The sequence below is a fragment of the Paroedura picta genome, chromosome 3 (assembly GCF_049243985.1).
Source record: "Paroedura picta isolate Pp20150507F chromosome 3, Ppicta_v3.0, whole genome shotgun sequence".
Lineage (NCBI taxonomy): Eukaryota > Metazoa > Chordata > Lepidosauria > Squamata > Gekkonidae > Paroedura > Paroedura picta.
The window spans coordinates 70,696,048-70,708,588 of NC_135371.1; the positions used below are offsets into that span (position 1 = coordinate 70,696,048).

At 43.6% G+C, this 12,541-nt stretch overlaps 1 protein-coding gene across 7 annotated transcripts in view; it reads left to right on the top strand.

Annotated features, from left to right (window-relative positions):
* EBF1 (EBF transcription factor 1) overlaps positions 1–12,541 on the top strand; it is a 793,629-nt gene that overhangs the window by 27,438 nt on the left and 753,650 nt on the right. For all 7 annotated transcript variants that reach the window (XM_077326387.1, XM_077326391.1, XM_077326392.1 and 4 more), the window contains exon 5: positions 392–465. In XM_077326387.1, the coding sequence (XP_077182502.1) occupies positions 392–465 (74 nt within the window). The remainder of the gene's footprint in view (positions 1–391; positions 466–12,541) is intronic.

Sequence of the window (12,541 nt, forward strand, 5' to 3'; positions counted from 1 at the left end):
TTCTTTTTATGAATAGGGACCATTGAGTTTTGAACCCTCCTGTTTTTTATTAATTTTACACATTTTTAATTTATATTTTATTCTGGATTGAAAAGAACATTGTGGTTGTCTTGACTACTAAAGTAGTGCATTGCTCAGAAGATGTGCATATGCTTCGGTTAAAACTGAAGAACGATGAAAGCGAAGTGCTCTCTTCTCAGCTTCTGTTGCTCTCTGTCAACAAATCTCAAGGCAATTTCTGCAGAGGCTGTTTATTTAAGCAAAGCCAACTGTCTTGCCATGTAGTTATGCTGATGCATTCATGGACTGTGTTGGGGATCATATTCTTTAAGCATGTTCACTTTGCTGCTAAAATATCTCTATCTACATCCCCCTGTCTTTTTTTCCCTAGGCGATAGTATACGAAGGACAGGACAAGAACCCCGAAATGTGCAGAGTTCTGCTCACTCATGAAATAATGTGCAGGTAAGAAGGAGCCTGTCACTTTTTAGCGAAAAGAAAATGAAATTCTTTCTTAAAAATTAGGTTGATTCAAATCTATTTTGGGTAACTGCCTCCAATGAGCCTAAAATAACATGGTTTTATGGGTGTAATTAGCAACAAAGTTGCACTCCTCACACCCATTTTCTTTATTTATTAGAGCGTAATTCTAAACAATCTATGAGCAGTTTTCATTTAGACATCCAACCTTTAATGCAGGGGTAGTCAACCTGTGGTCCTCCAGATGTCCATGGACTACAATTCTCGTTTGCTGGCAGGGGCTCATGGGAATTGTAGTCCACGGAAATCTGGAGGACCACAGGTTGACTATCCCTGCTTTTATGGACAGAGAAAATGGCATGGCATCAAAAACAATAGCATCTAAATTGCAGCCCTTGGTGGAGGATTAACTATCTAGTACGATATCTGCAGCAAAGTCCCAATATAGACCATATGACTACTGCCAGTGGACTGAAACATACAAGAGATTGTCCTTGCAGTTTGTGCACTCCCTTGGCAGTGAGATGTCAGAGTGCTTGTGGAGGAAGTAGGAGCCAGGGAAGGTCAAGGTGATGATGTCTGTAATGCAGATAGAGGGCCTGGATGCCACAAGGACTTGCTTAAGCTTACTATGACTTCTTGCTTTCATTGACACCATTCATGGTAGCAAATTTCCATCCGTTTCTTAGACTTGGACAAGGGATCATTGGCTCCTCTATAGAAGATTTGTTTAGAAATCTTTCCATATGCCTCCTCCTACTGTGGCTGGCTTCTTTCAATGTGGCAGGGCATAGAAACAACTGCTGTACTACAGCTATTTTGAAATAGATTGCAGGTTTTCTTACGTAGAGTTACATTTTGATCTGGATTCCATGAAAGATCATAAGAAGGTTGCCTGTACTGCAACCTTCCCCTAATGCTGCCTTTTTAAACAACTGTTTGAGCATCAGTAGGCAAATATTAAGTCATAGCTTCAATCAGTGATGGTTGTAATTCATACCTCTGCAAAAGATACTGGAATGGGTCAGGCTTCCCTCAGCAAGTCTAAATCACAGAAGCTCATTTTCAGTAGACTCGTATTAATGGGCTGTAACCCAGCAGTTTAGATAGAGCCAGTGAGTCTTTTTTCCATATTTGAGGGATTGGAGCCATGGTGGAAATGCCTATTGAGTTGCAGTCAACTTGTGGTGACCCCATGGAGTTTTCAAAGCAAGAGACTTGTCATTGCCTGCTTCCATGTCCTTATACTCCTTGGGGAGCTCCCATCTAAATACTTGCCAGGGCTGACCCTAATTAGCTTCTGAGATCTGATGAGACTGGGTATAGAGAAAGATTTTTGAGATGATAACCATGAATAGTACTGTGGTGTGTACCTGGGGATCAGTTATGGAGCAATGCATTCCTTTCTTGAAACCTAGGATTCTCAAACCAAGAAACTGACCTCTTTTATTTTTATCCCACTCCCACTGACAGAAACTCTATATTCCTACAACCTGAGGAACAGGTAAATTTTCCACCATGCTGGAAAAACCTTTCTCCAAGTTATGCAAATCTCAAAGATCCAGAGGATCTGGGTTTTTATTGGGGGGGGAGTTGGCAACCCTATTCAAAATACATGTAATAGATACAATTCCGAGAAAGTAGGTAAACATACACATCAGTCGGAGGATCTTAAAACTATTTGCCATTATTTGCTTAGTGATACTAGGCTGATATGGATACAACTTTGAGTCACATCCATATCAGGGAACAGCTATGTTTTCGTCAAAATAGCAATGACATTTCCTTTGCTTTCAGTGTGAGCAGATGGCAGTTGTCATTTTAACACAGACAAAACTTGTATTTATGACCAGCATGTTATTTTGTTCTTTTTAAAACAGAGCTACATATTTATTTCAGATATACAACCATTTTTAAAGCTGTAACAAGACTGGAATCTTAGCCAGCAAATACTCATGTCAACAAATTCCTCTGTTGCCAACAGACCTTGTCATGAAAACATTATTCCATGCCAATTTTGTTGGCATACTAAGTTTATATTCTTAGTATGCAATAGATATTCTAGTTTCCCAAACCCTCACAGGCAGAGTTTGCTTGAAAAAAGAAGGCAAAGGCATATTTTAAAAATAAATAAATAAATAAATAAATATATACAGAACTAGATGTTCCCAGATCCCAATAGAAACATAAAAGATGCTGTTGATTTATCAAGTTGCATGATCTAATTGCACAAAGCTGTGATCAAATTGGCTTGATAGCATGCATTCAAACTGAAATTCTCTTTAAGACTGGGTTGTTTGTTTTGGTGAAGGACTGTTCTTACTTTTTCCCCACTTGCTTTCTTGTCTTTTGTAAGTGGAAGTTGGGATGTGCTGAATTAGCACCAGGGGTTCAAATGCAGCCTCAGTTTTAAGCATAAAATTAGACTCTATTCCCCATTAATCAACCCAGCTAATTGCTATGCACTATCATTAGCCATATGGTGCAAAAGAAATCTTTCTTTTTCTAAGATGAAATTTCTTCATTCTGGACATGAAATAGTGAAGGCCCTGTGTTTCAAAATAGCTTGTTTTAGATATTTAATTCCCAAGCAACTTTGGGCAGCGCCTTCGATCAAGGCTAATGGCAAAATAAAACTTTGACTTTATGAGTGCCATACCATGGACGAGAATGCTGGAAGGGAAGGCAGCATGTGAAGGGTGGGTGCTACTCAAACAAGAGCTAATGCATGCTCAATCAATGACTATCCCAGAAAGACGAAAACATTGCAGGAGCTCTAAGAAGCCTATTTGTATGAACAGAGAACTTCAAGAGTAACTAAGAAAGAAAATGGAAATGTTCAGGAAATGGAGGGAAGGACAGAACTATAAAGAAGAGTACCTACAGATTACTGGGAACTGCAGATCAATCATCAGAAAGGCCAAAGCTGAGAGGGAGCTAATATTGGCCAGGGAAGCCCACTGTAACAAGAAAAGATTTTTCAGTTATGTGAGGAGCAAACGTAAAGTAAAGGAGGCAATAGGCCCACTGTTGGGTGCAGATGGACAAATTCTAACGGAGGTTGCAGAGAAAGCAGAAAGGCTCAGCGCCTATTTTACCCACAGGTCAAAGGGTTTAGGCACATCTAGAGATGGCAGTAGCCAAGAGATAGTGTCTGGGTGGCAGGTTGACATGGACAGAGAGGTTGTTGAGAGGAATTTAGCTGCACTGGATGAGTTCAAATCCCCTTGGCCAGATAAAATGCACCTGAGAGTGCTCAAAGAACTTTCCAGAGAACTTGCACAACCCTTGTCCATCATCTTCGGGACCTCTTTAAGGACTGGAGATGTCCCGGAGGACTGGAAGAGAGCAAACGTTATTCCGATCTTCAAAAAAGGGAGGAAGATGACCCGGGAAACTACAGACCAGTGAGTCTGACCTCTGTTGTGGGGAAGATAATGGAGCAGATATTAAAGGGAGTGATCTGCAAACATCTGGAGGACAATTTGGTGATCCAAGGAAGTCAGCATGGATTTGTCTCCAACAGGTCCTGTCAGACCAACCTGGTTTCCTTTTTTGACCAATTGACAGGTTTGCTGGATCGTGGAAATTCGGTTGATGTCGTTTACTTGGATTTTAGTAAAGCTTTTGATAAGGTTCCCCATGATGTTCTGATGGATAAATTGAAGGAGTGCAATCTGGATTTTCAGATAGTTAGGTGGATAGGGAATTGGTTAGAGAACCGCACACAAAGAGTTGTTGTCAATGGTGTTTCATCAGACTGGAGAGAGGTGAGTAGCGGGGTACCTCATGGCTCGGTGCTCGGTCCGGTACTTTTTAACATATTTATTAATGATCTTGATGAGGGGGTGGAAGGACTACTCATCAAGTTTGCAGATGACACCAAATTGGGAGGACTGGCAAATACTCCAGAAGATAGAGACAGAGTTCAACGAGATCTGAACACAGTGGCAAAATGGGCAAATGAGAACAAGATGCAATTTAATAAAGATAAGTGGAAAGGACATGCAGTAATGGGTTTAAACTACAAGTACAACGATATAGGCTAGATATCAGGAAAAAATTTTCACAGAGTAGTTCAGCAGTGGAATAGGCTGCCTAAGTGCTCCCCCTCACTGGCAGTCTTCAAGCAAAGGTTGGATACACACTTTTCTTGGATGCTTTAGGATGCTTAGGGCTAATCCTGCATTGAGCAGGGGGTTGGACTAGATGGCCTGTATGGCCCCTTCCAACTCTATGATTCTATGATTCTATGTCACCAAAACTTTATATCTGCAGAATGCAGAAGTGGCAGAGACAAAGAACTCAGATGTACAGAAGACACCCTCCTTGAACAGGGATGGGTAATAGCAGGGTGGTTGTAAGATGTCAGGTGCTGATGTATTTGTTTTCAAGGGATTTCTAAGTATCTTGCTGAGATCATTCTTTTGCTGATGATAGAAACGATGAAGACATGCCTACCGCAATGATTATATTTATTCTTTGTCAGTCATATTACCAAATAATTGATCAAAACATATGTCCTTTGCTTATTGTAATACTCAAATAGCAAAACATAGTCCTAGACCAACGAGTAAGAGATCCTTTTAATGGTTATTTTTTTGTCAGGAAATGTGGGTTTTCCACATCACAAAACACTTGTGGAGGAGGAACAGCATTAGGACTTCGTATCACACACGATGGCTGTGCCCACCACCCTGGCTGTTTTTTAATCCTGAAATCACCCCGTGGAGCTGCTATTGGTTAATGCAGTGTTGACAAGAGACCAAATAATGGCATCATAAGATGGTTTAAGAGCACCAAAACAGCTGGGGGAGGGAGAAGCTATAGACAGTTCTCCCTGAGTGCTATAGTCTCAAACAGGAAAGAGTTGGTATGCGTTTGAGAAAAACAAAACAGTGGAGCTGGAGCTTGTCAGCTTACATTTAGTTACATTGCTGAAGAGGACAAGGATTAGGTTTTAATATCTCAAAGGTGCTTTTGCACTTCTGCCATGACTTCAAGACTGGCCACTTTCATAAAGGCAAATAGATTCAAATGAGTAGCCGTGTAGGTCTGAAGTAGCACAATAAAATCAAAGTCCAGTACTACCTTTAAGACCAACAAAGATTTATAATGGCAAATAATTCAAGATAAGCATATATCTAAATACTATACTCTTAGGCCACTAGTCTTCAGCCCACAGATCAGTTGCAAGGTCCAAACTGTTGAACTGTGAGGGTCACTTATTTTTTTACTGTTGCTCTTTGGAAAGACCTGCTCTCAAGGAGCACATGTAGAATAAGGCGGCCACATCTTTTTGTCTCTTTTTGCTTACATATCAAGAGGATAATATAAAGAAGCAAAGTCCCATAGTGTTGGAGTGGTTCTGATTGTTGGCTTGTTCTTCATTAGAATTTGGCTTATTTTTCCTATCTTTAGTTCTTATGGACTGCAACAAACAGTCCTGGGCCCATTCTGCACACATTAGATAGTGCACTTTCAAAGTGCTTTTGTAGCTGGATTTTCCTGTGCAGAACAGAAATATCTAAGGCCCATTCCGCACAAGGACCAATGTTGCCAATTGGTTCCTGAAAGTGGAAACGCTATTATTAAAAGTGCAATCTTGGCGTTTCACATACCTGCCTTTGTAGTGGAATCCAGTAGCGTTTCAATCGTTTCCCACAGGTTTCTGGTCTTGCAAAAATTGCTAGAAAGGAAGCAATTTTTTCTGTGCTTTGTCCCGCCCCTGGCCATCAATCAAACGAACAGCCAATGGGCGGCTGTTATCATGCTCCCGAAAAGCCCCTTTCCCTTTAAGAACAGGGTTTAAAAAAAAAAGAAAAACACACGTTGCAACGAATATGCCTTGATTCCTCCTAACGTAGAGACCCATCTAGCTGGCGTGTGAGCTGGCGAGTCATCATTACCACGCTCCCCCGAGTGAAAAGAACCCCCCCCCCGCATGGGTGCGATTTTCAGACAAAAATAAAGGGAACTTGCAAATGGGGCTGTGTTGTGCTTAGTGACTTAGGGGAGCTTTAAAGCACTTCGGTGGAGGGACTGTAGCCAGAGAAGCCTCGCTGGGTCAATGAAGGCTCGCCGGTTTGTTGCTTTCTGCTCGCTCTGAGAAAAAAAAAAAGGCGATCGCTTCGCAGGAAGTTCGGAGGAGAGAGCCAGGGGGAGAGACTTTGCTGGAACCGCAACAATGGGAACGCACAGGTCTTTTTCGCTAGTGTTGCAGATTGTTTGCAAGAGTGTAGAGCTTTTCGGAGGGTGAATCCACTTTTCTCGATTTCCCTTTAAGCGCTACAATGAATCGCTTTTTGCGGGACTGTTTCAGGAGTGTGGCATATTGTGTACGACGTCATGCAGAACTGCAAATTAGTAGCATTTACAATTTGCAAGCCTTTTGCAACATTGAAGTCGTGCGGAATGGACCTAAGTCTAAAGTGCATTGAAAGTGCATTATTGAACATGTGCAGAGTAGGCCCTGGTCTGGACTCCGCTGAGATCCTAGCTTTGGTTCTCTGTGATGTCATGTATTCTGGCGCAGTGGACCCCATGCTGCCCAATAGTGGGGGTTAAAGAGAGGTCCCCACTCCCAAGACTGTGAAGACTGAAGACACAGTGCTCTGCCTAAGTTAAATGGTTCTAGTCCTGGTTTGTGTCTAGATAAGCGGTTCTCAAGTGCTCTAACTTAGCGAACCCAATATGGCAGTGGTGGGGTCAGCGCGCGAGCATATGCATGCACGTTGACGCGTGCATGCAGGGGCACAACAAGTGCTCTGACACAGCAACTATTGGAACACTTACGTTTTAAGCACAAGCAAAGAGCAATGTAAGCAGAGCCATCGTAAACTGCACTGAAAACTTTGGGAGTTGCTGACCTTCCAGAAAGACAAACAGGTGCTGACTAAATCTCTGTATGATTGATTTTCTGTGCCTAAGCTGCCAGCCCCAACATCTACAAGCAGCGGCGAGCAGCGGGCAGCAGGTAGCGGCGGCAGGCGGTGGTGGCGGAGCCATGGCAATGGCTGCCTCCACTCTGCCCCGACTGTTGTGTGCCTGCATGCGCATGTGTACAGGCACACAACAGTTAGGGCGGCAGGGGGATGGCCATTGCCATGGCTCACTACTGCCCACCGCCACTGCCTGCCACCTGCCGCCGCTTGCGGATGTCGGGGCTGGCAGCTTTGCGACCCCAGGTTACTGAACCACTGGTCTAGATGGGAGGCACTTAGGAACCCTATGAAATCCCTGTGAACACAACAGGTATATAAGAATAATTTCATGTGATAGAAATATTTAAAAAAAATAAATCTCAAAAGATTCTATTTATAAACATGGAACAGATCATGAGCATATTTATAAACAAGCACAATCTAGCCAAACTAAAGCACTTTTAAGCCATGAGAGACCTAAGCAAATGCTTAAATTTATTTAATTGAAATCAGTGAGGCATAACAGGAGGCCAGGTGATGTGTGATTATTCTAACAGGATTTTTCCTATTAAAAATGAAATATGAGCAGAGGAGAATGAGAATCTGATCTCCCTCTCTATGATACGATACAATAACATTTATTGTATGTAGCCAAAGGCCATTACAAAACACAATTAAAACAATATGGCACAAATATAAATAAATAAAACAATATTTCTCCAATATTGTGTACCTAAAAATGTAAGCCAGTTTGGTATAGTGGTTAGGAGGGCGGACGTCTAATCTGACATGCCAGGTTCGATTCTGCGCTCCCCCACATGCAACCAGCTGGGTGACCTTGGGCTCACCAGGGCACTGATAAAGCTGTTCTGACCGAGCAGTACTATCAGGGCTCTCTCAGCCTCACCCACCCCACAAGGGTGTCTGTTGTGGGGAGAGGAATGGGAAGGCGTCTGTAAGCGGCTTTGAGCCTCTTTCGGGTAGGGAAAAGCGGCATATAAGAACCAGCTCTTCTTCTTCTTCTTCTTCTTCTTCTTCTTCTTCTTCTTCTTCTTCTTCTTCTTCTTCTTCTTCTTCTTCTTCTTCTTCTTCTTCTTCTTCTTCTTCTTCTAAACATGGACAACTAAGTTACAATAAAAGGGATAAAATGGTGTATCAAGGTGGAGGCTCCTGTAAAAATGCATTAGCTCGAATCTTCCTGGCAGCCAGAGCAAAAAGTGCCACCCTATATGAGATATAGGGGTCGACATCTGATAACAGGTGACTTTGTTAAAATCAGAAATAGGGTGTGAGTTTGGTAATAATTTGGCAAGGAATTTGCCCCTGTGTTCGGAGTACAGGGGACAAGCCAAAACATAGTGGGGCAGGTCCTCCACAGATGGATTTCCACATATACACATGTGTTGGGCTGTGGGTATTCGGAGATATCGCCCAGAGAGCATGGCTGATGGCATCATTTCAAACCGCAAAGATGTTAGGGCCATTCTAAGATTATGTGTTGTTATATTTACTAAATATGATGCTCTAGAATGGGTTGCCAATGTCCAGGTGAGGAGACCTTGTGCCCGCTAGAGACCTTATGCCCGCCTCTAGGCCTGCAGCTGGAGAAACCTGGTTCCTGAGTACCCAGAGGTTCCTCCTCCAGCATGGTGTGGTGGGCTTCACTTCACCCTTGGTTTGTGTTGTGCACCTGCCAACTAACGCCGCCTGTGGTAAGATGGAGTAGTAGCTGGTCTTACACCCTGCATTGCTGCTGCTGCCTTCTCTGGGCTCCATTCATGGCCCAGCCTCCATCACTACCTCTTGGGTGCCCCTGACCCCTCCACCCCGGCTCCGCCACTGCCCCAAGTATTGTGTCTCTTCATGCTTTCCTCCAGCTGCTACCTGCCAACCCTCAGCATCCAGCATGCGTGCACCTCATTCTTAGGGCTACATTAGATGTGATGGCATTGTCATATCTGCCAGGAGGATGCCACTGCCATTTTTAAGTGATTTTAAATGCTGCAAGCAACAGAGTGGCAAGCTAAGGTGCTCTTGTCTTCCCCCTGTGCCTTTTCAAGTGCCAAAATAGCAACCCCCCTGCCCCGTTGGCTGTTTTGGCACGTCCAGTTTGGTCCTCACTACCTCACAGTATTGTTGTGAGGATAAACTGGAGCCTCTTGTGGCGCAGAGTGGTAAGGCAGCAGACATGTAGTCTGAAGCTCTGCCCATGAGGCTGGGAGTTCAATTCTAGCAGCCGGCTCAAGTTTGACTCAGCCTTCCATCCTTCCGAGGTCGGTAAAATGAGTACAGTAATGACTGGGGAAGGCACTGGCATTGAGTCTGCCATGAAAACGCTTGCACAGGGGATACCTTTACCTTTACTTTTAGCAGTGGAAAAAAGCAAGAGTCCGGTAGCACTGTAAAGACTAAATGTGTGGCAGACATGAGCTTTCATGAATCACTTGTTTGCTTCTTCAGACACTTCAGATTCTTCAGGTTGAAGAAGGGATCAGTTACTCATGAATGCTCATATCCTGGCACAAATATTGTTAGTCTTTAAGGTGCTACTGGAGTCTTACTCTTTTCTACTGATATACTGAAGCATTTCCTGAAAACTGTGTCCATCATTTTGAGAGTTGTAGTTACCAGTGGTGTTAGTTTTTTTTTTTTTTTAATAAACAATACTAATAGGGGTACAAAATGCCAAGAATTTTCCAGGTGACTGAATATCTGGGCAAGCTTCCATTGGGGGACTGTAGCAAATCAAACATGTTCAAATCAAGCATGTTTTCTTGAATGTGGTTTAATGTGGTTTAAATCGGGCTGAACCATTTTCTGTGATCCTATGGTGGTTGACAGCCTGTTTACCAAATTGCTTCTGTGGCAAGCTGAATTTCCTCCTCAGTATTAACCTAGTAAAATGACCATCTGAAAGTGTTCCCATGGGGTAAAATACCAATTTCACATTCTGACTTGGAGGCTGGCAAAATTATCAGTAGGGGTCAAATGTCTGCTGTTTATTATGGTCTAGTTTCACCTCAGTAACATATATTAAGAATATTATCAGTCATAATATTGTTGTGAGGTTAAAAAAAGGAATCACAATGTAGGTCAGGCATTCTTAATTGATTAAATCTGCATAAATATATACATGAATCAGAAAATCAATCATTTTGAAAGAAAATACATACGTTCCTTGTGTTTTATGTGATGCAGGCATGTGTCACAACAGGAAATGTTTTAAAGAATACACCCATTCTTAGGAGACTGCTTCTTTAACAGAGGTTCAGTATACAAAAATCAATATGGGAAACTTTTAACAATGTAGAGCTCAGCCTTATCACCTGCTAACAGATTCAGATCAAACTGTAGCTAAAAAGACAGCAGCAGGGGTGCTTCAGAATTTGGCAGAAAGTTGCCTTTTTAAAGATGGCACTTACCCACTGTTAAAAATAGTTGTTTTTCTGGTCAAAGCTGTTCAATTTATTCAGGTCACCTTTTTAATTAAAAAAAATATATTTTTTTTAAAAAAAATAATTAACCAATTAATTAACAAAACACCCTTCTATTCCCTCACAGTGGTGACTTCCATATGTGCTGAGGTGCTTAGCAATTCTGGTTAGCAATTCGTTTCAACAGAGTAGAAATGTGATAAGTCTAAAAAGCCTGCTTGTAAAACATTGCTGTCCCTTCTCATTCTTCATTACTGAACTGAAGGTGATAGATTTGGCAGCTGGCGGCTGATCATTGTCCTGAAGAAATTAAAAATCATAATTTTATAATCTCTGTATCTTTATATAACCTTCCACAAGTCTTCAGAGAGTGGTGGGATAAAAATCTAAATAATCTTTAACCGCTCCTAGTGGAGCAGATAAAATAAAGCTGTAAGGGCCCCGAGGGCGGGCCCTGTCTGGGATGAGGAAGGGTGCTGATAGGCCCCTTCCCCCAGACTGACAATCGGAGGGGCCAATTGGCAGGCCAGCACGGCTCGCAATTGGTCCCTTGCCGCCAGACTGACGAATCGGCAAAGCGCCAACCACAGCCAGGCCCATAAGCGGCGGCCACCGGCCGCGCCCGCCTACCACCTCCAGCAGCAAGAGGACGGCGCTGCGGCCACAGCTCGCACACGCTGCCAAGAGCCGCTACACGGAGGACAAGCCCGCCGCAAGAGTCGCTGCCCGCTGGCCGCCAACGGCGATAGAGCCGCTGCCCTGCGGACACGGATGGTGCCAGAGCCACCCGGCACCGCCCACCCGCATACCCAGCACCGCCACTGCCAACGAACCGCCCGTCCCCACTCTCTCCCCAGAGATCTACGCAGACACCAGCACCGGTAGGCAGTGGCGCACCCATCAGACACGCGGCCAAGCCTCTGGGGAACACCCATCAGACACATGGCCGGCCTCGCCTGCGAGGGGGGGGGGCGGTGGGAACGCTGCCAGCCGGCCCGGGAAGGGTCTCATAGCTGCTAGCGCCTGCTGTTTTTAGGAGACAGCGGGCTTATTTACTAGTAAATAAATAAATACTTGAACCCTTTCTAGTATATGATTGTTCTAAATTATGTGAATAAAAATTTGGTTAAGTGAATCAAAAAGTTTCATTTATAGCCTAGGAAATGTACCCTTTTTGTTGTAAATGCTTTAAGGATACCACAACAATAGTATTTCTGTTTAATTAATAAGGTTTCAGGTAGGGTACATTTTTCACCAGTTGTTTGTACATGCACATTTCTTCAGGTATCTGAAGAAGTGTGCATGCACACAAAAACATATCCTTATCCATTGTTCCTCTTAATATCTGTGAAACAGCCCTGGGGGTGGAGAGTGTTCTCGCTGTCCGAGATGGAATAGAGCCAGTCAAGGTGCAGCCAGTGAAGCTGGTCGCACCCTGATTGGCTCTCCCTCTCCAGCTCCCATCCTCCTTCCCTAGATGCTAGCCTCTTTGCTCTCAGACGCCTGAGAGAGACCCAGAGAGCCCTGCCAAACCACAAACGACCCCTGATTACCTGCTATGGCTCCTGCTGCCAGGGAGAGAGACAGACAGAGACAAACTGCCAACGAGCCCCAAACTGCAAATGACCCTTGTTTTTAAGGAGCTCTGATTACCGATCTGCGCCTGCCAGTGTCATAGAATCATAGAATCATAGAAACATAGAT